Source organism: Notamacropus eugenii, chromosome 1 (genome assembly GCF_028372415.1).
Source record: "Notamacropus eugenii isolate mMacEug1 chromosome 1, mMacEug1.pri_v2, whole genome shotgun sequence".
Taxonomy (NCBI): domain Eukaryota; kingdom Metazoa; phylum Chordata; class Mammalia; order Diprotodontia; family Macropodidae; genus Notamacropus; species Notamacropus eugenii.
The window spans coordinates 561,353,912-561,379,277 of record NC_092872.1 but is presented as its reverse complement, the minus strand read 5'-3'; the positions used below and the strand labels follow the sequence as shown (position 1 = coordinate 561,379,277).

Sequence of the window (25,366 nt, the reverse complement as noted above, 5' to 3'; positions counted from 1 at the left end):
CCAAATACATCTATTCATATTCTTCTCCTTTAATTCCTTTCTCATATCAAGATTACCTGATTTTTCAAATGATGATCCTATACACACACATACACACACACACACACACACACACACTTCACTAGTATAAAAAGGACTTAAGTCTTAAGCTGTTGTCAGTATGTGACTGGGAGAAAAAAAACATCACAAACATGCCAAAAGACAAAGAATGACATTGGGTGATCTTTGCTATCTCATTTACCCTCTCATAATTCTTCTCTGACCCATGCCTCATTAAGTAGACTACAGAATACAAGCCAAACCATGGAATTAATGCTCAAATGGAAATGTGAAAAAGACAAAAGACATTCTTACATAGAAATTCTTATATAATAATTCTCTTACAGTTTCATATTCAGGATTCTTTCTAATGGCTATATTACTCCATGAACTTTTTTTCAAAAATATTTTATGGTACACTAATACAGGCACTGGAAAATGTGTCAGCCATGAACCAATATGTCACTGGATCAGTTATGACAACATATAGTTGTTTCTCATTAATGTAGTCTTCTGCTTCAAAAACTGATTCAAATATTTGGAAAATATAATAGCAGCATATTTTGTGGTAGCAAACAGTTAGAAGGAAAGAAGGTACCCATCAATTAGGGAATGACTGAATAAACTGTTGTAAAGGACCCTAATGGATTCTTGGGCCTAAAAAAAACAATGGCTATGAAGAATTCTGAGAAATTTAGGAAGACATCTATGAAATATTACAAAATGGAAAATGTATAACCAGGAGAACAATTTACTTGATGACAACAATAACATAAAACAGCATAGAAATATTTCAAAACTCCACTTAATGCAATGACCACTCTAGATTTAAGAGGACTAATGATAAAGCATCATCAGAGAGGCGATGGACTATACATACTAAGCATGGCCAACATGTTTATTCATTTTGATTAATTATAATTACGTTAGAAGGCAAAATTCACTACCGAGTAGCAACAATAAAAAAGAACATCCACAAAACATTTAAAATACATGTTTATAAGAATTAATCCAAGAAACTAGATTAGTGTTAAACAGCTGGTTGTATCCAAATAAAACTGACACAAAAAGCTTATGTGTTCTTTTCTATATATTTCAGCAAAAAGATGTTGAGCTGTTTTACAAAAAGTCCCTCTTGTGCAGTTGCACAATCTGTGAATAAAACCAATAAGTCCCTTTAACTTAATCTTGGGGAATTAAGTCTCTAGAGAGTTGCAATTTAGCAACTTCAGTGAACAAATGGTAATTCAATCCAAAGATTATTTTCAAAATGACATCAATACATAACAATATATTCAGTAAGAAATCCCATATGGTGATTCTACTCAATAACAAGTGACCCATGTTTTCAAATGAAAATTAAAAATTGTAAAAATATCTTTCAATGTCTTTCAATGTATATGTACTGTGTGTAATGGGGTCAACATGAAACCTCATTCTCCCTACCCCCAATGCACCTTCACTAGGTGGTCTCCCATGGAGCCTGTGTGGAAGTGAGTTTAAGTTGCCTTGGCCACTTCCTATGAGCCTAGTTTTCTTGGATTCAGCCCTAAAGGACTTAGAATTTTCAAAGAACATCTTAGAATGATGTAGTGATGCCTTGGGATCAGTGATGGCAACAGTGGAAGGGGGATACTTCTAAAGAGGATTGGCCACTAAGCAACCCACTTGGCTCTGGTGAGGGAAAATCCAAAGGGGAGGCAAAAAGAACTCCCCCGCACTTGGTAGACAAGGAGAGAGCAAAACTGCACATTGATTCTCCATTTAAAATCTACTGAGTGACAACTCATCCTCTGACTCATATTCTTTTGACGCATTTTCCTCATCCCAGCTATTAGCCCAGGGACCAAGGGATTTCGTTGTTGACCCCAAGCACTGAAGAAAATGTTCTTCATCACTGACCCAAAGCACATATGACCTAAAAGAGGCCAAAAGAGCTCAACTCGTCTTCACATGGGCTCCATGAGAACTAATACAGCAAGAACACATCAGAGAAAGATTTTGTAGATATCCCCCATTACATATGAATACATTTACTATAATAAGATTTGTTTATCTCTCTACTCCTTCCCCACCATATCCTCATACACACCCCCACACCAACCCAATTTCCCAAGAATTACAGAAAATTACAAAGGAATTGGGAAAGGAAATTACAAATATGTAGACACAGCAGAAAGGCAACAAACAATATTGGTCAATTTTTGCTACTTCATGTACATGTACATAATTAAAAGTTCATTTAATTCATGTCCCACTGAGCATATACATGTAGCATGCAAAGCACAGACATGAGTCAAAGCCACACACTCTCCCCATTGAAAAGCAACCAAGTAGATGATATGACTAAAGGTAGAGCATGGGAAAGAAGGATGGCACTTACAGTTGCTCTAGAGAGGCAAGTCCCTTAAATGCTTGCCTGTCAATTGACTGGATTTCATTCTTGTATAAATAGCTGAAACAAGAAACATTGGGGAATATTAGTACACACACAAGACCTGACAAGGTGGAAAAAGAAGAATTAAGTTGACACATAAAGACAGTTTTAATATGAATGATTGAATAAGGGAAACAAATATGATGCTCGCACAGTCACTCCCTCTGTCCCCTCTTTCCAGAAGAAAAACATCATGAGATGAAGATTAAACATGCCCAGAGCGGAGGGCAAGGGAAGGGAGAAAAAAACTAAACTCAACTTCCTGGAAATCAAACCTTTCCCATGGGCTACCACTGGAGCTTCACAATGGTCAATTCTGTGCTCCCCAAGTAGTTTCTAATACCCTATCTGAAAGTTCTAAACTAACTGAAAATACTTATTCCCCACATAACACAGAAACCAACAAAAAATAGCCATAAAAATGCAAATACGCCATACAGTTCTACTCCTGACACTTTGCCATCTCACAAATATTCTGGAATAAATACTGGTAAATCAATTTTGTTAAAGTTCAAAATAGCACCTTGAAATACCAGCACTAGATTTCCATAAAAATCAAATGGGCACCACACAGTAATACCAGGGAAAGTAACCTGGACTAGGGGCTAAGGAAATCTTGAAAACCTAGATACTGTCAAGCCTGCCTGCTCATTTTTAAATAAATGACATTAACCTCAAGGCTACACCTGTTTGTTACAGGAATATCTTAAATAAGGAATGCCTAACCCTAGTGTTATAAAACCTAAATGATTCAACAGAAATTGATGAAGTATCTAATGTTTGCAAATTTCCATTAGGCCTTTTAGATAAGGCAAACCAGACAAATCTCTCTAAAAGACTTAACAGAAATTTACAAACATTAGATACTTCATCAATTTCTGTTGAATCATTTGGATTTTCTAATACTAGGGCTAGGAATCCCTTATTTAAGATATTTAAGTATAGCCAATACAGGGTATCCACCACTTGGAAATGGGCTATAGTCTACTCATGGAGGAATTTTCACCAGGAACATTTGCTTTGGGTTTTTTTTTAACATGAGATTGCAGAAGTGACTTCTAGTCAACTACAGATCCCTAATCCCTATTTTGAGAGTTTCACAAGTCCTAGGAACTCATTTGGGCTTCCCTCTTAAAGATGAAGCAAGGCTGTTGGGGTTTTTTGTTTTCAATTCTCTTAGTTGTTTTGTTTTATTTCATTTACAATTCTGTATTTTTCCCTAGTTCTCTGAATTGAAGAAGGTCCTGAGGAATACAAGAAGGTTACTTGGTTAGTTTTGTATAATGAATAGACTGAAAGACCTAGAATCAGAAAGACCTGGGTTCAAATACTACCTTTGACACTACTTTGTGACTGAACAAATCCCTTAATACCTCTGGGCCTCAGCTTCATCACCTGATAAATGAGGGAGTGAACTCAATTATCTGAGTTTATCTGTATTTATCTCAATTATCTGTAGTCCTTCTAATTCTAAGCCTATGGTTTTATGAACTATCTTCAATTATTAGTAAAGGTACACAGAAAAATTTGTTTTAACTAAAATGAATTCCAATTCAATGTAATTTAAAGACATTAATCTTCAAAATAAAGTTAAGCTAAACTTCCTAGGATGAAGAAAAGAAAAACCAGACTGAACTACAAATTTCTGGCTGAGAAAAAAAATCAAACGTACATTTCAAGTTCAAACATTTGTTTTTCTTTACTTTTTCTTTAAAACACCCTTAAAGGAGGGGAATGAAAGGTGTAAGGAATAACATCAATGGCAGGGGAAGGAGTCTTAGTGATAAATCATAGAGCTAGTATATTATATATAAGTTTGAGCTGTTGTGTACAAGGATCTCCCTGGATCAATGTCTCCTTTATAATTAAGACTCTGGAGCACTAAAGCTCCCATGTAATATAAAAACATCAGATGAACACATTTATTTTTAAACAAAAGATATAGAATTTCATGCTCAGAGACACATAATCATATTTCAATAGTGACTGCTAATGTTACTTTTAGTTCATGTTAAATCTGTTTATTTACCAGAATCAATTGTTTGCCATACTTGGTCTTCAAATAGAATTATCTCTTTGAGTACTAGGCACATGAATAATTTTTAATTTCACCAAAAAATTTCATAACATCACCTATATTTTCATTATATTTAATAATTGTGAATTTTAATAGACCTGATGCTGGCAACTAATTGACATGGTGAAATGGCACTGGATAGGAGATGTCCATATTTGAATGAACCTATTCTTGATACAGGGATTAGTCTGGATAACTCTTTTAGGAACATAGGTTTCCTAAGATTTCTATTTTAATTTCTACCTAGGTTTCAGAGTTGCTATGAGGAAAGCACTTCTTATTTCTTTTCTTTTTTAAAAATACCACCTCTGTTATTTCATTGGTATATAGCAGATATATCAAACTCCCAGCAGCTGAGCCTGATTAAAATATAATTGGAAAATGTTCAATGAAATAAAATGCAATACAACAGCAATAATGTTCATTTCTGAGGGGGTTTTTTTTGACATTTCAAAAGATTTTTTCCAACTATATGTAAAAACAATTATTTTTGTATTTTGTATTTTAAATTTGTATTTTAAATTTTTGAGTTCCAAATTCTCTCCCTCCCTCCTCTCCCCTGCCTCCTCCTCATTGATAAGGCAAGCAATGATTGATACAGCTTGTACGCATGCAATCGTGCAAAACATCTTTCCATATTAGTCAGATTGTAAAAGAAAACAAAGACCAAGAAGAAAATATAATTAAAAAAGAAAAATAAAGAAAGTTTTTTAAAAGTAAGCTTTGATCTGCATTCAGACTCCATCAATTCTTTCTCTAGAGAAAGATAGCATTTTTCATCATGAGTCCTTCAGAATTACCTTAGATAAATACATTATGGAGAATAGCTAAGTATTTCACAGTTGATCATCATACAATGTTGTTGTTATTGTGTACAATGCTCTCCTAGTTCTGCTCATTTAATTTTGCATTACTTGATGTAAGTCATCCCAGATTTTTCTGAAAATATATTGCTCATTATTTCTTATAGCACAATAATATTCCATCACAATTATATGCCACAACTTTTTCAGCCATTACCCAATTGATGGACATGTCCTCAATTTCCAATTCTTTGCCATCACAAAAAGAGCTGCTATAAATATTTTTGAGTACATAGGTTCTTTTCCTTTTTTTTTGCTCCTAAATCTCTTTTGAATACAGAACTAGTAGCAGTGTGTTCGTCCTTCATTGACAAAGAAGACCATGCCATCAGAGAAATGATGACATGACTTGCACTTGATTTTGGTTTTTTTTTTGAGTGAGGGAGGGTTGTGCAGATCACCAGCCTCACTTCTCCTCAAGAGTCATCTGAATCCAGTGACCAGATATTCATCAGGATGACTGGATATGACCCAGGATGAGGCAACTGGGGTTAAGTGACTTGCCCAATGTCATGTAGCTAGTGAGTGTCAAGTGTCTCGGGTGAGATTTGAACTCAGATCCTCCTGACTCCTGTACTGGTGCTTTATCCACTGCACCACCTAGCTGCCCCACTAGTAGCAGTATTGCTGGATCAAAAGGTATGCACAGTTTTACAGCCCTTTGGGCATAGTTCCAAGTTGCTCTCCCAAAGGGCTGAATTAGCTCACAGGTCTACCAACAGTGCATTAGTGTCCCAATTTTCCCACATGCCCTCCAACATTTATCATTTTCCTTTTCTGTCAGGTTAAACAAGCTGATAGGTGTGAGGTGGTGGGTTGTTTTAATTTACATTTCTCTAGTCAATAGTAAGAACATTTTTTTATAGGACTATAGATAGCTTTGATGTTTTCATCTGAAAACTGGCTGTTCATATTCTTTACCCATTTATCAATTGGGGAATGAATTTTACTCTTACAAATTTGATTCATTTTCAATCTATTTGAGAAATGAGACCTTTATCAGTGAAACACTGTAAAAAGTTTTCCCCAGTTTTCTGCTTTCCTTCTATCTTGTCTGCATTGGTTTTGTTTGTGCAAAAACTTTTTAATTTAATGTAATAAAAATTATCCACTTTATATCATGTAATGCTCTCTATCACTTATTTGGTCATAAATTCTTCCCTCTTCCATACACCTGACAGGTAAACTATTCCATGCTCCCTTAATTTGCTTATGATATTACATTTTATATCTAAATCACGTAATACACTCTGCTATCCCTCTTCCATTTTGGGGTAAGCTAATCCCATTCACCTTATTTCCCTCCATACTACTTTTTTCCCTTTTATCCTTCTTCTCTCTCTTCCCTTCACCATGTCCCTACTCAAAAGTGCTTTGCTTTGGACCACCACCTACCCCAATCCATCCTCCCCTCAATCAGCCCCACGCCTTTCTCTTATTCCCCTCCTCTTTATTTCCTTGTAGAGCACAATTAGATCTCTTTCTATTTAAGTTTGAAACCACTAATGCAGTGAATTCCTAATAAAGAGTTCTCTTCCTCCTATTCTTTTTCCTTCTCCTTCTCCTCAAGCTCCTTCTCTACTCATTTCCATCAGAAGCTATGCTGAAATCCATGCTAATTTAATGAAAATTAGTAATAATAGTGACAAAGTTCACAAAACATTGTTACATATATTATTTCATTTAACCAAAGATCAGAGAGTTGCCAGGGCTACTGAGGGATTAGGTAACTTGCTCTTGGTCACACAGAGCCAGTATAGTACGTCTGAGATGGTGTCAGAGGCAGGACTTAAAGCTAGATCTCTTGGACCCAGTGACCATCTCTCAAAATAGACTATGTTCTGCTGTCTCTCTCTCAGATGATAATGACGATGATGGTAGTGGTGAATATACTGGCAACGACATCTGTAAAGATTAAGGTCATTCTATGAAGAACTAAAGGAACCAGCACTCCCCTCTTTAAGTGTAGACAACATCTCAGTATAAGCACTATTTCTTAGGCAAATCTATAGGAGTTTGTAAATTTCATAGGGGAATAAATATTTATGATATAGTCATTTCATGCTTTCTTTAAAAAAATTTTTTCTGCTCTGCTCTTTTTAGTTGAAGCTGGACAATAAAAAATTCTCAGTAAAGGTCTTCCCTACTTTGAGAAAATGTTTGATGGAAACTGATCTGCCTGATTGTTACTAAGGGGAAAACATACTTATATTCTGAACTTTAATGATCCCAACTATTTTTGCTTTGTATGAAGTAGGTTCATAACTCAGGTGAACTGTCATTTTTCACATGCATCATTTACTTATATTGTCCGCAGCATGGGATATTCTCATTTAATGTTTCTAAATCTGTGATATTTAGGACTTCAGTGGCATCAAGTGGGCAACACTTTTATTCTTGTTGCCCAAATAAAGCAGAGAAACCTGAAGCAAAGGTTAAATCCACTTCAGTTACTGAATTACCGAAATCACATAATTTCAAAGTTGGAAGAGATCCCAGGCATGAGTTAGTTAAAACTATTCATGAACAAGAATTGTCTCTAAAAATGCCCAAGTGTAATTCATCTTTTTACTCCAACCCCTTATAAGGGGGAATATATATTACCATTCTACTCTCAAATAGCTTGAATTCTGTTAAAAAATGTCCAATTATCACACTTAAATCTGCCTCTTTAAAACTTTTACCCATGATTATTACAGTAGTTTGCTTTCTTGGACTAGAGAACAAACCACACAGGGGTTTCAAATACTTGAAGAGAACTCTCATGTCCCCATTAAGTTTATTCCTTTCTAGGCTAAACTTTTTTACTTCCTTCAGCAATCTTCCTATGGCATGGACTCAAGGTCCTTCACCATTCACCTTCTAAATGTTTGGTTTAAAATTAAACGATCTAAACAAGTAAAAAATAACTGAAATGTTAAAAGAAAATTTAGTTTCAAAATCCATGAAAATAAAGTTAAGGGAAACTTCATATAAGAAAAAAGAAGGTAAAAAAACTCCTTACTAAAAACTATAAATTTCTAGCTAAACAAAACTCGAGTCACATTTCAGGTTCAAATATGCCTTTCCTTTTTCTTTACTATCACTTCTCTTGAATATGTTATTGCCATGAATCCTCAAATCCATATAAGGAACCAATCTCTTAACCTTGTAGACTATATTTATAAGTAACTGACCAAACAGATAGATTGTGTCAGTCGTCCTTGAGTTTGCAACAGATTTCCTGCTAAGTAAAAGGCATCATGGCATAGTGGATAGTGAGCTGCTTTCAGTCAGGAATGCCTGGATACAATTCTTGTCTCTGACAGTGAATCTGAGTGAGTCTTTAATCTTTCATTGCCCCTGCACCATTCTAACTCTATAAGTTATACAACATGTGTGAACTGAATTGGTAAAGAAATTTTTCTCAGAAGGAGTTCCCTATGCCAGTGAAATTATAGTTCTGATCGTAAAAATAAAATAAAAATTAAGTTACAAGTACAAGTCAAAATAATGCAGGTCAAGTCTCATTTTCCTGAAGAAATGATGTTATGAGAGAATTGAAATCCTAACTAATGTCCTGACTGTTTACAGCAATGACAAACACTATCTTCAATCATTAATTTTTGTTGTTGTACAAGTCATTCCAGTTGTTTTTGACCCTTCATGACACAATTTGGGGTTTTCCTGGCAAAGATTACTGGAATAGTTTGCTATTTCCTTCTTCAGTGGATACTATGGACCCATTTTGTCAGGCAATCAGAGGTAAAGTGACTTGCCCAAGGTCACCCAACTAAGAAATGTCTGAGGCTGGATTTGAACTCAGGTCTTCCTAACTCTAGGTCCATTGCTTTATCGACTAAACTATCAGCTACCTCTAACTATTGATTACATAGTTCTATAATGTTTAGTACAAAGAGTTTTTTTAAAGTTAAGTAAAGTAAAAAATATTAAGAACTTCCTAAGAGAGAAGATATGCACAGTAAGTGGGGAAGACCTCCAGAAAATAACAGTAGGGTCCAAAGGATAAAAAAAAAAAACCATAGGATTTACAACTAGGAACTTGTCCATTCCCAAATGTGGCCCAGATTTAAATGTAATTTTTAAATACTAAAAAAATACAGAAAAATATGTAATATCAATATGTAGTTTTCTAGGTCAACATGTAGCCCACAGAAATCCTTTTGTACAGGTGAGTGGTTCTTTTCTATTTGAGCTGAACACCACTGATCTAAGCTAAAAAGTCAGATTATAAATAAGGAAACTGAGGTATAGGCACCTTAACTAAAGTGACTTAAAATGAATAGTTGACAAGCATCAAAGCCAAAGAAGTTAAATGACTTGACCAAGGTCATACACCTGTCAGAAAAAAGAGTCAAACTGAGGTCCTTGGACTCCAAATTCAGTACCTCAAGAACTACTTGCACTTGAACCAAAAGGGATTTATCAATTAGGATCTTGTGAACTGTTTATAGCACTTCCAAAAGCCAGCTGAGTAGACTAAATAAGCTAAGTAGTCTGCAAGCCTTGAATGCTGCGTCATAAAGAATAATATTAGTACTACTGCCAACAGTGAATCACTGTTAGGTAAGGCAGTGTCTGTATATTGTTGGACACAATTTAGTTTCTTGGTTACAAAAGGACTAATTTACAACTTGTCTCAGCAGGAATTAAGCAGACTTCCTAATGGGATTATTAGTGACATTTTTATTTCCTATTTTTAATAAAACTGATTCAATAAATAACAATTTTTATGCTATTTCAGTAGCTAACTTGAACAATATGAATACATGAAACCAAGGGAGAATTTCTATCCCTAATAAAAGCAGTGTGATACAGTGAAAAGTGATGAATTTGAGGTCATGAGACCTAAGTTTGAATTCCTGTTTCATCACTATGGGATCCTGAGCAAATTGCTTAGCCTGTCTTGAGTCTCGGTTTCTTTACATCAATTATAAAAGGCTGAAGACCTCTAAACTCTACTTCCAGCTTGAGATCTATGACCTCATAAAGGTGAACTCATACAAAGACTCACCTTCCAAATCACTTTGGTTCTAAACATATAAAATGGAGTAAAAGATATCTGAAATTTAAAGGTGCCCCTGAAATCCTTGAACTATATTATTCTACAGAAATTCTCAAAACACATTGTACCAACAAGGTCCATGGGACAGGGGAAGTTGAAGAAGAGGAGATTCAAATAAGTTATTTGATAGATAAAAGTCCACTGTAGTGGCTTCTAACCTATTTTGTGACATGGGTCACTTTGGCACTCTCAAGAAGTCCAGAGTTCTCTTCTCAGAATAAGAGTGCATAAAATAAAATACATAGGGCTAAAAAGGAAATCAAAGGTTAATGAAAATAAAGATGTATTTTTTTTCCCATTCAAGTTTATAGACTCCCCCAAAATTTCTACACAGACCTCTTGGAGGTCCATGGATCCCAGGTGAAGAATGGTCCCCATGGTCCTTTGGAAAATTTCCAACCATCTATACTACAAACCACTATGCCTTTCTGTATCCCTTTCACCCCTCTTTGGCATGCCCCTTCTTCCCTCCACTTTTCTCCCTGAGTAGTGTCTGCTCTCCATCTACAAAGATCACTGCATTCATATGACTTGATCTTTTCTGGAGAAAGAGATGACAGGATTGCTGATTCTTTTTACTGGAAGAGAAAAGAATAAATGAAGTGCATGGAAACGTGATAAAGAAAGGGAACTATTGTTTCAAACCAATCTTTCTTCTAAGATGCAAATAATTTCCAGGCACGTGTTCCATGATCTGCTTTCTAAAAGACTTAAGTTTCATTCTGGGAATTATAAAGCAATAAAAATAAGCTTTGAAATTGCCAGGTGCCTATGAGAACATAAATGGATGATTTAGTTAGCAACATTATACCTGTCATTTTCCCTTAATTCCTCCTCTGCCACTTCATCATAGCATGGAGTTGGCTCAGAATTTACCAACATAGTCCACACAGTCAGGTCTCGCATTCAGCTGTTAGAATGTCACTTTATGCATCAACCTCATTTTCCATTATATATCTCTCATTGTCCTTTGATGATAGGCCTGATAATGGGTGTCACCTGAGGACAAATCTAGTTAAGGTCCAAGAGGCTCCTCATTCCAGGGCAGGCAACAGGGTGACCAATTTTTCAGGTATAGCAATTCATGGAAACTAAGGTGTGAAGGGTTACAATCTGCACAGGCAGAGAACATTCCCATAATGAAACTTAGGGTGCATAGATCAAGATCTGAATGGACCTTGGAAATCAACTAAACCATCTCCCTTATTTTACAACTGAAGGAACTGAAGTCCTGAGAAGTTAAAGTATTTGCAAAAGATCAAGCAAGAAGCAAAGAAGATATTCACACCCAACTCCTTTGCCTTCAAATCTAATAAATGTTCCACTAGAAAACTGTGAGTCTTCCATTTAATAAAAATGCCACATGAGTGGCAGTAGTTTGATATAACAACTCACATTAGAAATTAGCAAGATTTGTAAAAGAGCCTAGAAAAAAAGAGTACATGTACACTTATTTTCAAATATTTTCATTCAACAGTTGTATTTGAGTAAACAAGGAGAAACTGAACTCTGATTTAAAACTATCATTGCTAACTCAATTATTCTGCACTAATAATATACAAAGAATCAATGCACAGGAAAAAAACACAATTAGAAGTATAAGTGAAATTTAGCTGAAGAAGCTGAAGAAAAGGAACCAAAGCTTTTAGGGCAAAGTGAGACTACATAAAAAGGATTCCATTAATTCAAATAAAAGTCTTAAGTTATCCTCCTGATAGCTGTTTACATTCTTCCTGGTGGGCTACAAACCAAAACTCTGGCACCAATATAAATAAGGATAAACAAAACGTAAAGACGGTCATGATCATATGCTATTAATTCCAAAGAGTCCAGATAAATGTGCTATATGCTTCTAATCTGTCGTGGAGCCATAACTTGAACTCAGAATGTTGTCCTCCTCTTAACCCTTCCTCCTAATTATAGTGCCTAGTAATTTGAAACATAAATGATTTTCCCTCCTTGGGTGGCCAAAGGGTACAGAGCTTCTAAAATCAAAAGGGAATTCACTGAAAAACAGAAAATGAAATGCAAAAAAATAAATAATTAATATGACTATAAATCTATGCCCTACAGCTTGTTGCCTACTTAATGTGGTGGAATAATTGTGACAAAAAGTTTAAAACATATATATGTATGTATAATGTGTGTTTGTATATATAAATATTTGTTAAATATAATTATGTATGTTATATATTTATATGCTACTTCTATTATAGGAGCTATATTTATATTACATATCTAATAATAGCTTATATATGCAAATGTGTTTAGCAATGTAATTCAGGCAGTTTGTTTTCTATCTGAATACTCTTGGATATTCAGGTAGAAAATAAACTGCCTGAACATCAAATGTCTATAAATAAGTTCAGTGTCACTAGGATCATGAGGTTTTAAAACAAAAACTATCAGCCTAGCCTGTTAATTAGCACTGTCATTTTATGCTCACAACCCTCAAAATATTCAATTTAGGATTACGTGGACTAAAGGAAACTGGTATTATCCCAATGGATTCTTGACAGAACACCTTTTTAAGTTGTTCTATCTATAAATTTAAAGCAAGTGCGTGAGAATATGTTCAAATGTATTATAATCTGGGAATAGCATTAAATTTTATTTTTTCAAAGATTAATAGCTCTGAGGAAGCCAACAAAATTAACACATAGATCGCTGTATCCCCAGAATTGTGAGAATCTGAAAAAGAAAATAAAATCCAACAATATCAGGTCACTTATACAGAGGCATGGAATACTAACAAGATAAAGGGAAAGGGACAGAGAAATCATGTAGCAAAATATCCCATCTATTTTTATCTCCAAAATTTCCACATAAAATTCAACATTTTAAAAGGGAAAATGATGTTTTTTCATAGAATTCTAATTCAAAATGATGTGAAATGCCAAGAATTAAACAGAATAAACCTTGGGAAACAATATCACAGAGGAATAGTGCTATTACTGTTAACTATTACTATTTTCTCTTTATTCAGCCTATTTTACTGAAGCTTTAGTATCAAATCACTAATACACAGTGTGTGTACTCTAATGGTCCATTCTAACAATCCCTGAACGTAATCTTAAACCAGCTTCTGAATATAGTATTTGTATATGTAAATAAAATCATATTTATCAAGTATATATTTATGTATTAGCTATATATTTGTTACTATTATATATTAGCTATAGCTATATTAAAAATATACAATATTATCTATGTACATCTATATATATTACATGTAAATACAAACATGAATATGTAAATAAGTTTTAATTAGATATTTTCACCGACTAAATTGCATATATTATATTTAATCTATAAATCCCGTGATTATTTGAATAGTCCAAAATTGATTATATAACTACTTGAATTAATGGTTTAAAAACTTACAGATATTTTAAATTTTCCAAGTCTTCAAATGACCCACTGGGTATTCTTTTAATCTGATTGTTGTTAAGAAGTCTATAAAAAGAAAACAAAAGGAATCACAATAATTATTTTCTTGAGGCAGTAAACTATCTAAGCCTTATAAAAAAAAATCACTAGTCTTCAAAGAAAAGGGGCAGCTTTTAACTTATGAACCTTAATACAGTATCAAAGAATTTTTGATATGGAAAGCTGTGACTCCTTCACTTTACAGAAAATGAGGTCTAGAGAAGTGAAACAACTTGCCAAAGATAAATTGCTGGTACAGCAGCAAAATAAAATAATAAAGATGAATAGATAGGGGTTTTTCTTCATTTCTAAACAATGTGATAATAATAGTAGCTCAATAGGTTCAGCAACATTATGATAAGAGATTTTCAGTGATAGAGAGAAAATTTTGAACTCAAAATCTTGTGGAAGTGAATGTTGAAAACTAAAAATAAATAAGTAAATTTAGTTTTAAAAAGATTTTTAGGATTTTGTTAACATTCAAATTTTGTTTCCCTAACAAAAATTATTTCTAACACATACAACTTTCAGCTTGTGCTGCTTCTTGAACTCAAGACTGATGAATAGTCATCATTCTAGCTGCAACGGTCAAACGCTGGACAGAGGTAAACCTGGGTTTTCCCAGGATTTTATGATGGCAGAATGAAAGCTATAGCAAGTTAAACCAACCTAGAAAGGCTTAAGAGGATGGGGAAATGACAATTTCTCAGTATATCAGTTTCCTCTTCTCCTGAAAGAGGCAAGCAGTTTGCAATAAATGATTGCGAATGTCCCTTCCAAAGCTAATATTCTGGGATTCTAGGATTCCAGACCAAGCAAGAGACTATATGTCTCTCATGTGAAGATCTGTCTACTTGTTTTATCACCGGAACATGATGAGGACCATTATTTAACAGATTTTTTTTTTTTTGGCCTGTGCAACTCATGAACCCAGATTCTAAAAGGGATTCAATCTATTTCAGTAGAAAGGATCTACTTGGATCTTTTGAGGGAATGAAGTTGGAGCACACAAAGTCATTATGAAGTTGGCTTTCAACATAAACATTGCTGGACATACAACCCATTGCAAAAAGCCTTATTGTTACAGACCTAGAAATGACCATCAAGTCAAACCTTATGTTGTAGGTGAAGAAACTTGAGGCCTAGGCAAGTGACATAGCACCACTACATTAATGGCAGATCTAGAGCAATAATCCAGTATCCTGACTCCCACCCCGAGATAATGAATATAAAGCATTTCATAAATCTGAAAGCACTATATAAATGAGCTATTATTAATGCGATGATTTCTATACCTCACTCCCCCCCCACTATGCATACAATATAGAACTAGCTATCTTTTTAAAAGACAAAATTTTTATTATTTTTTCAAAAAATAATTTCAACTTACAATGTATTCAAGTTTTTCAGTCGCTTAAATGTTCCCGGCTGGATTTCTCTAATTCTATTAAATCGTAAGTCCCTGTGGGAAAACAAGAACATAAATTTTATTTATACTTTCTTTAAGACTGAGGATGAAAGTTGGGAGATTTGCAAGCATCATTTGTCATTCCCTAATTTCATGACATTTTTTATAACCATGATGGCAAGGTGAAGACAGACTAAGAATCATGTACCTACTGATTGACGTATATAAATGTATCCACGATTTTTTTTTCTTACTAATGCCCCCTCTGCCCTCTTGTCTTGCAAGTAATCTTGAATGAACAAAGAATATATCAGCAGCGCACAAGTTCCAACAGGTCCTTCCAAGGTGGAAAAGCTTTAAGTACATATGTGGTAACCAAGTACCCATCATCCAAAGATCGGGCTAGTTAAGATCTGGAAAAGGCTGGCCACCAGGTGGTTTCTTCTTCCTCACCAACTCACAAATCCTAAAGTACTGAAGTCTTCATCCAAGGAGGATAAATATTCATAGCAAGGAAATCCTGCATCCTTGAAGTAGGTTTTTTGGGGGGTTTGGGTTTTTTTGTTTGTTTTGCTTTGGTTTGTTGTTGTTTTTAACATCCTAGGTCCATTGCTATCACTTTAAAACTCAATGTCTCAATAAACCTAAAGACTGGGTGCGAGCTGGTTGATGGAGAAGGTAGACAGGAATTACACATAATGCCAATAAAGGGACTCAACCATAAAACAGTTAAAGCAGCCGTGTAAATTGTGCAGCCTCTCTGGATTTCTCTAAGATGTTTTCATTCCCTGAACTTTAAGGAAACAGACATACCACCATTTGATAAGAAATTTAAGCCTTAATCCCTTGGAAACTGGAGACATATTAAATCAGAAAAACAGATGCCCATACAGTGTATATGTTTTTTATCATTATTACTATTATTAGCTCCAAACATGAATTTCAAGCAACTGTAGCGGGCAGACCTTAAAAATCTATCTGAAATCAATGAGACCAAATATGAAATTCACAGATGCAACCAATGAATTTAAGAGATTAAGGTCTGTAAAACTCTAAGCTAAACTGGGGAATGGAATCAATATTCCATAAAACAATTTTTAAAATTCATTAGCCCTTATTTATAAGTAGTTATAACAAAACCCAGAAGGAAATGATAGGAAAATAAGACAAATTACACTCAAAATAACTATAAGTGAATGTAAAATATTTGAAATGTTAGAGAGGTAACCTACCAGGACACAATCAGGATTTATATAAATCTAACTATAAAAGGTCTTTGCTTTTTAAGAGAAGACTTTAAAAAAAAAAAGGGAAGATTTAAATAATGGAAGTGATAAACAGCACTCATGGCTGAGCCAACGCCCACATGATAAAAAAAGGAGGATATTTCCTAAATTAATATGCAGATTTAGTGCTACACTGGTAAAACCACAAAGGGGTATTTTATTGAATGAGAAAAAAATGACAACAAAATTCATTGTTATAAATAAATACTCATGGGGTTTTTTTTTGGCATTTTTGTTTGTTTGTTTTGGCTTTTGACTTTTTTAAACATCTCATAGGAAGTTGATGACATAAATGAGATTATTGAGAGAACACTTAAGGATCCTTGATAAATTTAAGTCACTTGGTCTTTATGTGCTTGACTACTGAAAGAACCAGAAGATAAGATTGCTACATCACTGTTAGTATTACTTAAAATATCATGGAAACATAAGTACCGTAAGATTGGAAAAGGGCAAATGTTTTCCCTATTTTAAAAAAAAGGAAGACAAGTCTAGCTTATAGGCCAATGGGCTTGATTTTAATTTACAGCAAAATTCTAAAACTCATTAAAGAGACGGTCAGTGAACATCTAGTAAAGTGAGCAGTAACCAAAAAGAATGAGCATGGATAAAGAAAGAACAAGTCATACTAAGTGAACTTTATCTCTTTTTTTATAGAAGTTATTAAATGATAGGTAAGAGGAATGCTCTAAATGTAGTTGACCTCCATTTTACCAAAGCACTTATCAGTGCTTTAACACTTTTAACAAAGCACCTTATACTTCTGGTGTGGAAAAGAGGGAAAGATGTGTACTACATGATCGTAAAGTTAGTTGAATTTGGAATTGATTGAAATGGCCAGGCTCAAAGAGTAGTCCATAATAGTTCTAGGTCAAATCAGCAGTCCCTCCAGTAGATCTTGAAATGGTCTTAGAATATATACTTAGCCTGAACTGTATAACATTATTCTCAGTGCCTTGGTTGGCACATTTTTCAAATTTACTACATAAAGCTGAGGAAAGCCAAATCATGTAAGATGAAATTAATAAGGATCAATGAAACAATGAGCCTTTTTTAAGTACTTATTTTGTGTACCAGATACTGTCTAATGGGTGGGGGTTACAAAGATAAAAAGTAGAAGAGTTCCTACCTTACATTTTATTGGGAAAAAATAATAAGGTATAATTAAAAGATAATATAATAAAGTGATTATAAGACAATTAAATGTATATATTTAAGTAAAATCTTATACTTAGGTTCAAAAATTCTACTTTACATGTAAAAGACTGGGGAGGGAGAAGGGGAAGTTTCATGGAAAGACAGAAGTTTGTCTAAAAAGATGTTCTTTTTATTGGTTTGCAAGCTCAAAGGGTCAAAAGTGGCAAAAATGACAGTAAACAAAGGCAAACGTAACCTTGAATTATAAGAAGTACTGGAATGAGGAGATAATAATACCATTTTACTCAGCCCTCTTCAGACTATATATGGAATAGTTCATTCAGTTTCCATTCTAGGAAAGATACTCATAAGCTAGGGTCCAAACAAGGACAACCAGAAGTGAAGGACACAGAAGCCGTACTAAGGCAGTATCGGTAAAGAAAAGGGGGCAGGGGATTGTAACATGGGGAAGACAGAAAATAAGTTTGGCACAGTGGAAAGAATGATAGATTTTTGGAGTAAACCACCTGGAGGTCAAATCATACCTATACTATGCACACTGCAGGAGAAACCTTGGACAAATCATTTGACTTTGATGGGGGCACTGTTCCTCAACTGTAAAATAAGGGGTGGGGTGGGGAAAGGGTTTCTAAGGTCCTTTCCAGATACAAATCTATTAACTCATATATACAACAGCTGAATTTTAAGGGCTGCCAAATAGAAACAGGGTCAGATTTATTCTGTTTGACCCCCTCAGGCAGAACAAGGAGAACCAATAGATGGAAGTGGCAGAGACAATTTTAGGATTGATCTAAGAAAAAAAAAGTTTTTCTAAAATGAGAACAATTCCAAAGCAGAATGAGCTGCCCTGGGATGGGAATGGTTTCCCTCTCATCAGAAGTTGTTCAAGCGAAGTTTAGATAACTACTGCTTGGATGGGGCAGGTTCTTTTGAAGTTACAGGTTGGGCTATATTGCCACTGCAGTTTGTGCCAATTCTGAAATTCTGTGCTTCATTGTTTTTTGTGATAGCATCAAAGGAGAGAGGGGTCCTTCTAACTTCCCTTCAAGCTTTAAAATTCTTTGACTCTGGAATCTCCACTTCTTGAAAATCTCATCTTTCAGGTTGAGAAAGTGGTCTGATTTAATTGCACATAATTACAGGAAGTATTTGATGTGCAAAAATATAACAAACATCTCCACGTACCATTATTAATTCACAGTACAATAAGAACAATAGGAGTCCTGCTTCTGCCAAGGCATATGAAAATATCATTATAAGTCAAAAGCTAGTCTTATAACTTTTTCAATATTTGGCAGGCTTAAAAACCAATTCACATTTTATAATATGTTATTACTTTTGTAATGACTGCATCTTAAGAACTTAAAAAAAAAACCCAAACACTCAAAAATAACCTACCAAGTTGCTTTTTAGGAATTATATTACTATTTTTAGCCTGTGGGGAAAGCAATATAACTAACTGCTTGCAACATTAATTTACTTTCAGTTACTTCTTTAAGATCTTTTTAATCCATGATAATACACTGATAAGTTAATACTTTATACTTATAAACACAGAATCAATTTAATGTTCATTTTAATAAGTTCTAAGTAGTGTGTTTTTCCACTGCATACAATCAGTGGCATCAAGTTACAAAAAGCATTGAATTGATCAATTGCCTAAAATTTTTTTTAATACTTTCATTAAAAAAATACAATCTTTCCAGTTACAAGAAGAATAAAAGCCTTTATCCTAAGTACTTAAAACAGTTTCAAAGTTCATTAACTTGTTCCACTAAGTGAAACATCATTTAGGGAAATGATGTGCCTAGGGAAAGCCTGTGCCTTCCAATTTTCACTCATCAAATATTAAGAAACCTAGGTTTCTGGTCCCAGCTTCACCACTACCTGAAGAGGTCACAATGGAAATAATGTAGATTTGGGGGTCAAAGGACCATAGTTTGAATCTTGGCCCAGTGATTTACAACCTATGTGACCTTGAACAAGTTATTTAACTTCTCTTGGTCTGTTTTCTCATATATAAAAATGAGAGATTGTACTACATGCCTTTGAAATCTCTCCCCATCCAGATCTAGGACTGGTTATCCTAAAGGATGGGCTCCAGGGACTTTGAAGGTCTCTTCCAGCTCTAAATCTACAATCTAGATTTGTGATCTCACTTAAGTGGCTTCTTTCCAGGTTTTTCATTTGTTACACTGAGAGGTTGAACAATCAGGAGTTTCTAATCTTTTTTTTTTTAATCATAAAGTCTGTTAGCAGTCTGGTGAAGCCCATGAACCCCGTAATAATGAGGTGGATAAAATAAAATACATGTTATTGCAAAGGAAACTAATTACAGTGAAATAAAGCTATAAAAATTTTTTTAAAGCTCAAGGATCTCAGGTTAAGAATTTGGGGGTTTGATTATGGTACAATAGACTTGGATGTTAAAGGGACATTCAGGGTAATCTAATCTCTCATGTGCTTTTCTTAAGAGAATTTTCCATTTTTTAAATTTTAATAGAAGTAAGAAAAAACTGATAGTAAAAATCTTTTCTGGAATGACTAGATGTAAAAAAAAAAGTCTCAGAGACATGAATTACCTTTACCAACTGAAACACAGAACCATCTTTTTTCTTCACAAATGAAGCAGATGGATCATGTCAAGTCAGTCACAAAATGAGTACTGTCAAACTGGGAAAAACCCTCTAGGCACACTGGGAATTTTAGTCCATCTCTTAAATGGGATTCAGATAACAAGCCTTGACAGGTATTAGGAAAGGGGAGTTTTCAGGGGGATGTCTGTCTGGAAAAGACAATAGTTAAGTTGTGTATACATCACCTAGATAGAAAGGATGCTTCTCTTTTGAAAACACACAGGTTTAGTCAAAGTAATAGTGTGTCTGAAATTGTCAAACAGACATCTTATTTTTTAAAGAGAAAGTCACTGTGAGCTGTAATCACTTATAAAGACACTGAGAATAATATTGTTCAATTTTAAAGACAAGGCAACTAAAACACATTGAACTAGAGAGGGGGAAGAGGAGAAGAAAGAAAGTGTAAAAAGAAAAGGAATTTTTAAATTATCAAAAAAAATCATATAGCTAAATATTACTCAAGAATTGTCTGAAAATATAACTAGTGCCAAAACAAAATTAAATTTAAATTTTGTAGGTATGTATGAAGAGCTGAGTCTGACCAGATGCTAACTGCCACAAGGAAAACAAGGAGGAGGGAAAGATATATGACCTCACAATTACAGAAAAGATTTGGGGAGAATTTTGTTTGGCCTCTTAGCATGGTGAACTTCCAAACCTCAAGAAGGGCATATGTTAATAGCTATTAGATGTGCAAAAGAAAAAAGACCACTTAAAGAGTGACACTTCATGACCAGGAGAAACTTGTTGGTGGGTGGAGAATGGAGAGAGGAAGAGGGGAAGTATCTTATAGTATGACAGTTTCTTGAAAATTACAAGTTGAATGTGAGCATGAGCAAACCTAGTGGCAAATAAAGTTATATCAGATGCATTATTTTACATCCCAACATTTTCCTCTCCTCCTAATGCTGCAGATATTAAAATGCAGTCATTTCCTCATGCCATAAAAGCAGTGTAGCACTACTCTATACCACAACAGAATGAAAGGAGGAACAATGAATGGAGGAACAGAGGTGACAGTGTGTGTGTGTGTGTGTGTGTGTGTGTGTGTGTGTGTGTGTGTGTGTGTGTGACCATTTGGCACTCCACTAAGCCTGAGGAAAAGTGCTGGCATCCAATTAGAGCCAGTTCTGTTCCCATCCTTCCCCTCCCCACCAAGTCACTTGGAACAGAAACCTAGGCAGGTGAACCCAGTTAGGAGGAGGCTGAGATTCTGAGATTCTGCCCCAGGGAAAACCCTATTCAAGGAGAGTCAGAAAGTGAGGAAAAGGGGATAATAAGGAAAAAAACTGAAATTACCAAAGATCTTAGGAAAAAGAAAACTCAAAGAACTTAAGCATAAGTAAATAAACTAACAAGATGTTAATAGCAGAAGGGAATATGATCTCCAGACTAGGTAAAAAGATTGTAGGCATCCATGAATCAAAATTTTCAAGATATAATGAAATATGTCAACATTTGGTGAGGTAGAGGACCCCTGAAGAGTCTCAAGAGAGCAAAGAGTTATAGCAAGAAGTTATTTATCTCTTGAATGATTTAAAAGACAAATAAGAATTATGAAAGCAGAATTTATGACCTGCACAGGTGAAATATTGGGGAGAATAGAAAAACTTGAATTCACAATTGAAAGTTTCATGGAAAAAAGGGAAGAAAAAAAACAAAGAGGTTATGTGATTAGGAATTTCTAAAATGTGAAGGACAATTTGAAGGAAGAGAAGCAAAAAGCAGTAACATTAAAAGAAAACATAATCTCCACACAAGCAAAATATATTTATCTGGAAAATGCAATGTATAGAGACAACTTAAGGATTATAAGGCTTCCAGGAGACCCCAGTAACTAAAAAAAAAAGGACTATGATCTGGGTGACTAGGAAGATGGCAGTGCTGTCAACGGGAGGATGGCATGAGAGACATTGGTGGGGTGGGGGCATTGATTGTGATAGCAAAGTTTTAGCATGATTTCTTTCCAGTGTCTAAAGCATATTAAAAGAAGGCAGACTGGTCATTTGGCAAGATTGAGATATGAGACAAATGGGTGGCTGGAGAATCTCACTCTTGCAATGTGGGGAGAAATCAGATATGGTCCCCTGAATATTGATTAGACCTCCAATGAAGAATTTAGGAGATCACAAGGATGTCAACCAGAATGTATAAGCACAAATGGGTGGCAACCTTAATCTTTGCAGGGTACTCCTAAATCAATAAGATAATAGTTCTATTTTTGTATTCATATGAATGAACAAAAACATTATTATCCTTTTTTGGTTAAATTAAACGTTTCTTAAGGTTAACTGGAGAAATTATATGTGTTTAAAAATATCTTTCACTTCTAATAAGATTATCCCTCAGTATCAATACCTCTCAGAAGAAGTGTAGCTTATGGATTTAAAGGACTAACTATAAGAGGTAGGAAAACTTGGCCTGAAGTTCTGCCTCTGACTCATTAATAGCTTAATCCCAACATATTCCACAGCAACTCTCCTACATTCCACTCTGTTATAAGCAACTGCTTATCTGAAAGGAGTGGTTATCTGAGTAGAGAGCTATTGCACCAGGAATTCTCCCACAATAATGAAATTGAATATATACCAAAAAAAAAGGAGGGAGACCCTTCACAAAACAAACAAAAACTCTTTCCCATTACTCCTACACATTATTTCATTAAAGACAGAATACATTTTGAATCTATGTGAAGAAGGAAACAAATATTTGAGATTTAAATACTTAAGATCTCCATTATACAGCAAATACTTCACTTTCCTTCTCTAGCTTTAATGACCATTTTTCTCCAGCTAGCATACAGAGACATTTAGTAGATATCAACTTTGATGAACTTTGTAATACACAACATGGGTGAACATGTAGAGTCTCTGGCAGTGGAAGCTGGAATGAATGGGTATTTCTTTCTCCTAATGATATCTCCAGGATCTCAGCACTGAGTAAATCAGGGAGCTCATGTTTGCTTTGGACACTCTCTTTGTTCTTGCATTAGAAAATGCCTGGAGTCATTGTATATATATATATGCCAAGATTTAGAAATGAGGCATATCTTTTGTCTCTGCCATTGTTTTGTTCCATGAGGGTTAGCACAAAATATTTCTTAATGCATAATGGTGTACTTTGAGCTGACAAAACAGCCACATTTTTATCAGAGAATCCAGAAGCAACATTAGAGGACATCTAATCCAACACATATTCAAAAGAAATATAACCAACATGTGGTCATTCATCATCTGACTCAAATACCAGAAGGGAAAACTCTCCACCTCTTGAGAGATCCCATTGCACTAATAAATAGTTCTAATTTTTAGAAAGCCTTCTCCTATTTATGCTCCTAGTTCTGCCTTCTAGAACCAAGAAGAAGTCTAATCCCTCTTTCATATGATAACTTTTCAAATACTTGCATATTGTTCTCAGACAGTCCCCAAATATTCTCTTCTCCCAGTTAAGCAACATAGATCCTGCAATCAATCCTCATAGGTCTGGAATCTCTACATGTTATCATAAATGGTTTTTCTAAACTGTGGCATCAAGAACTGACCACAATAGTCTAGCTGTGCTCTGACAAGGAACAGAGTATGAACTATCCCCTGGAAACTATCCCCCAAAATCTCATTAGGTTTCATGATGGATTTTTTTTGGGGGGGGTCACATCATACTGTTGACATAACACACTTACAGCTCACCTTTTATTGATAAACTAACCCTACTTCCTTGTAACAGCAAAGACCTCAGCATACACAGGAGGGCCTGCTGTTTGTCTAAAAGGAAAGCAATTTTTGAGGGGACAACAATCTACTTTAATCATGTACATATATCATTTACTTAGTTCATATGAAAAAATCAGCACCCTGAACTTCAGGGAAAATACAAACAGAAATTACAAGCAGAAATTACAAACAGAAAGACCAACAGACAGGCCTTCCAACTGTCTGACCGTAAGTAATACATACATCACAGATCAACAGACAGATCCAACTGTCTGACCATACATACATAGCTACCAGAGAGAGAAGTACCAACATCTGGGTTTTCAAAGACAGAGGGCTTCTTAGTAGCTACCCAGAGTCTCCTCCGGCCAAACAAACATGTCCAATGAGTAAGCCCCAAAACAAAACCTCACCTCGGAGTATTTATACACTTCTCAGAGCCAGAGGGCATCACAACCCTTAAGAACCATTGTCTCATTAGAAATTAACAAAAGGTGTGGGCTTTCCTACAAAATAAATCTCCCCTAACCAAGCTTCCCTTAATGTGAAGGTCCATTAATGGATAGGGAAAATCTTTAACTCTCCTTAACATTATACTCTTCCATTTTCTATTTGTCAAGTTGATATTTTAAAATCAAGTGTAAGAATTTACATTTACTCCTGCCAATTAAATTTGACCCAATGCTTTAAACCCTTCAAGAATTTTTTGGATCCTAACGCTGGCATTTCATATGTTGTTACCCTTCTCATTTATTTGTCATCTGTAAATTTAATGAATTATGTCTTTATCAGGTAATCAGTAAAAATGTTAAACAGTACAAGGCAAAGCTCAGATGTCTGGAGTATACCATGAGTGCTCTCATTCTAAGATGACATGGAGCAATTAATGGGTACTTTTTGGTAGTCCAACCACCCAACCAGTTCCAAATTCATCAAATTGTATTCTCATCTGGCTTACATTTCTGTATCTTTCCCATAAGGCTACTATAACGTACTTCTCCAAAGGATTTACTAAAATCAAAGTAAACCATTTTATCTACAACATTCATTAGTTTAATAACTCGGGCAAAAATAAAGCTGTCTGTTATGACCTTTTGTCACCACTTCCTTTCACTATTCTTGTCCTTTGGTCTTTTTCATGATCCCATAGGGGGTTTTCTTGGCAAAGATACTAGAGTGGTTTCCCATATCCTTCTCCTGTTCATTTCACAGATGAACAAACTGAGGTAAACAGGTTTAAGTGACTTTCAGGGTCACA

The 25,366-nt window shown here is 34.8% G+C and overlaps 1 protein-coding gene across 3 annotated transcripts in view; it reads right to left on the bottom strand.

The window, feature by feature from the left end:
* Nucleotides 1-25,366, bottom strand: part of PXDN (peroxidasin) — a 160,686-nt gene that overhangs the window by 57,277 nt on the left and 78,043 nt on the right. For 2 of the 3 annotated variants that reach the window (XM_072634323.1, XM_072634321.1), the window contains exons 2-4: nt 15,301-15,372; nt 13,866-13,937; nt 2,423-2,494 (exon numbers count right to left, since the gene is read on the bottom strand). In XM_072634323.1, the coding sequence (XP_072490424.1) occupies nt 2,423-2,494; nt 13,866-13,937; nt 15,301-15,372 (216 nt within the window). The remainder of the gene's footprint in view (nt 1-2,422; nt 2,495-13,865; nt 13,938-15,300; nt 15,373-25,366) is intronic. The other variant, XM_072634322.1, reaches the window with a different exon arrangement.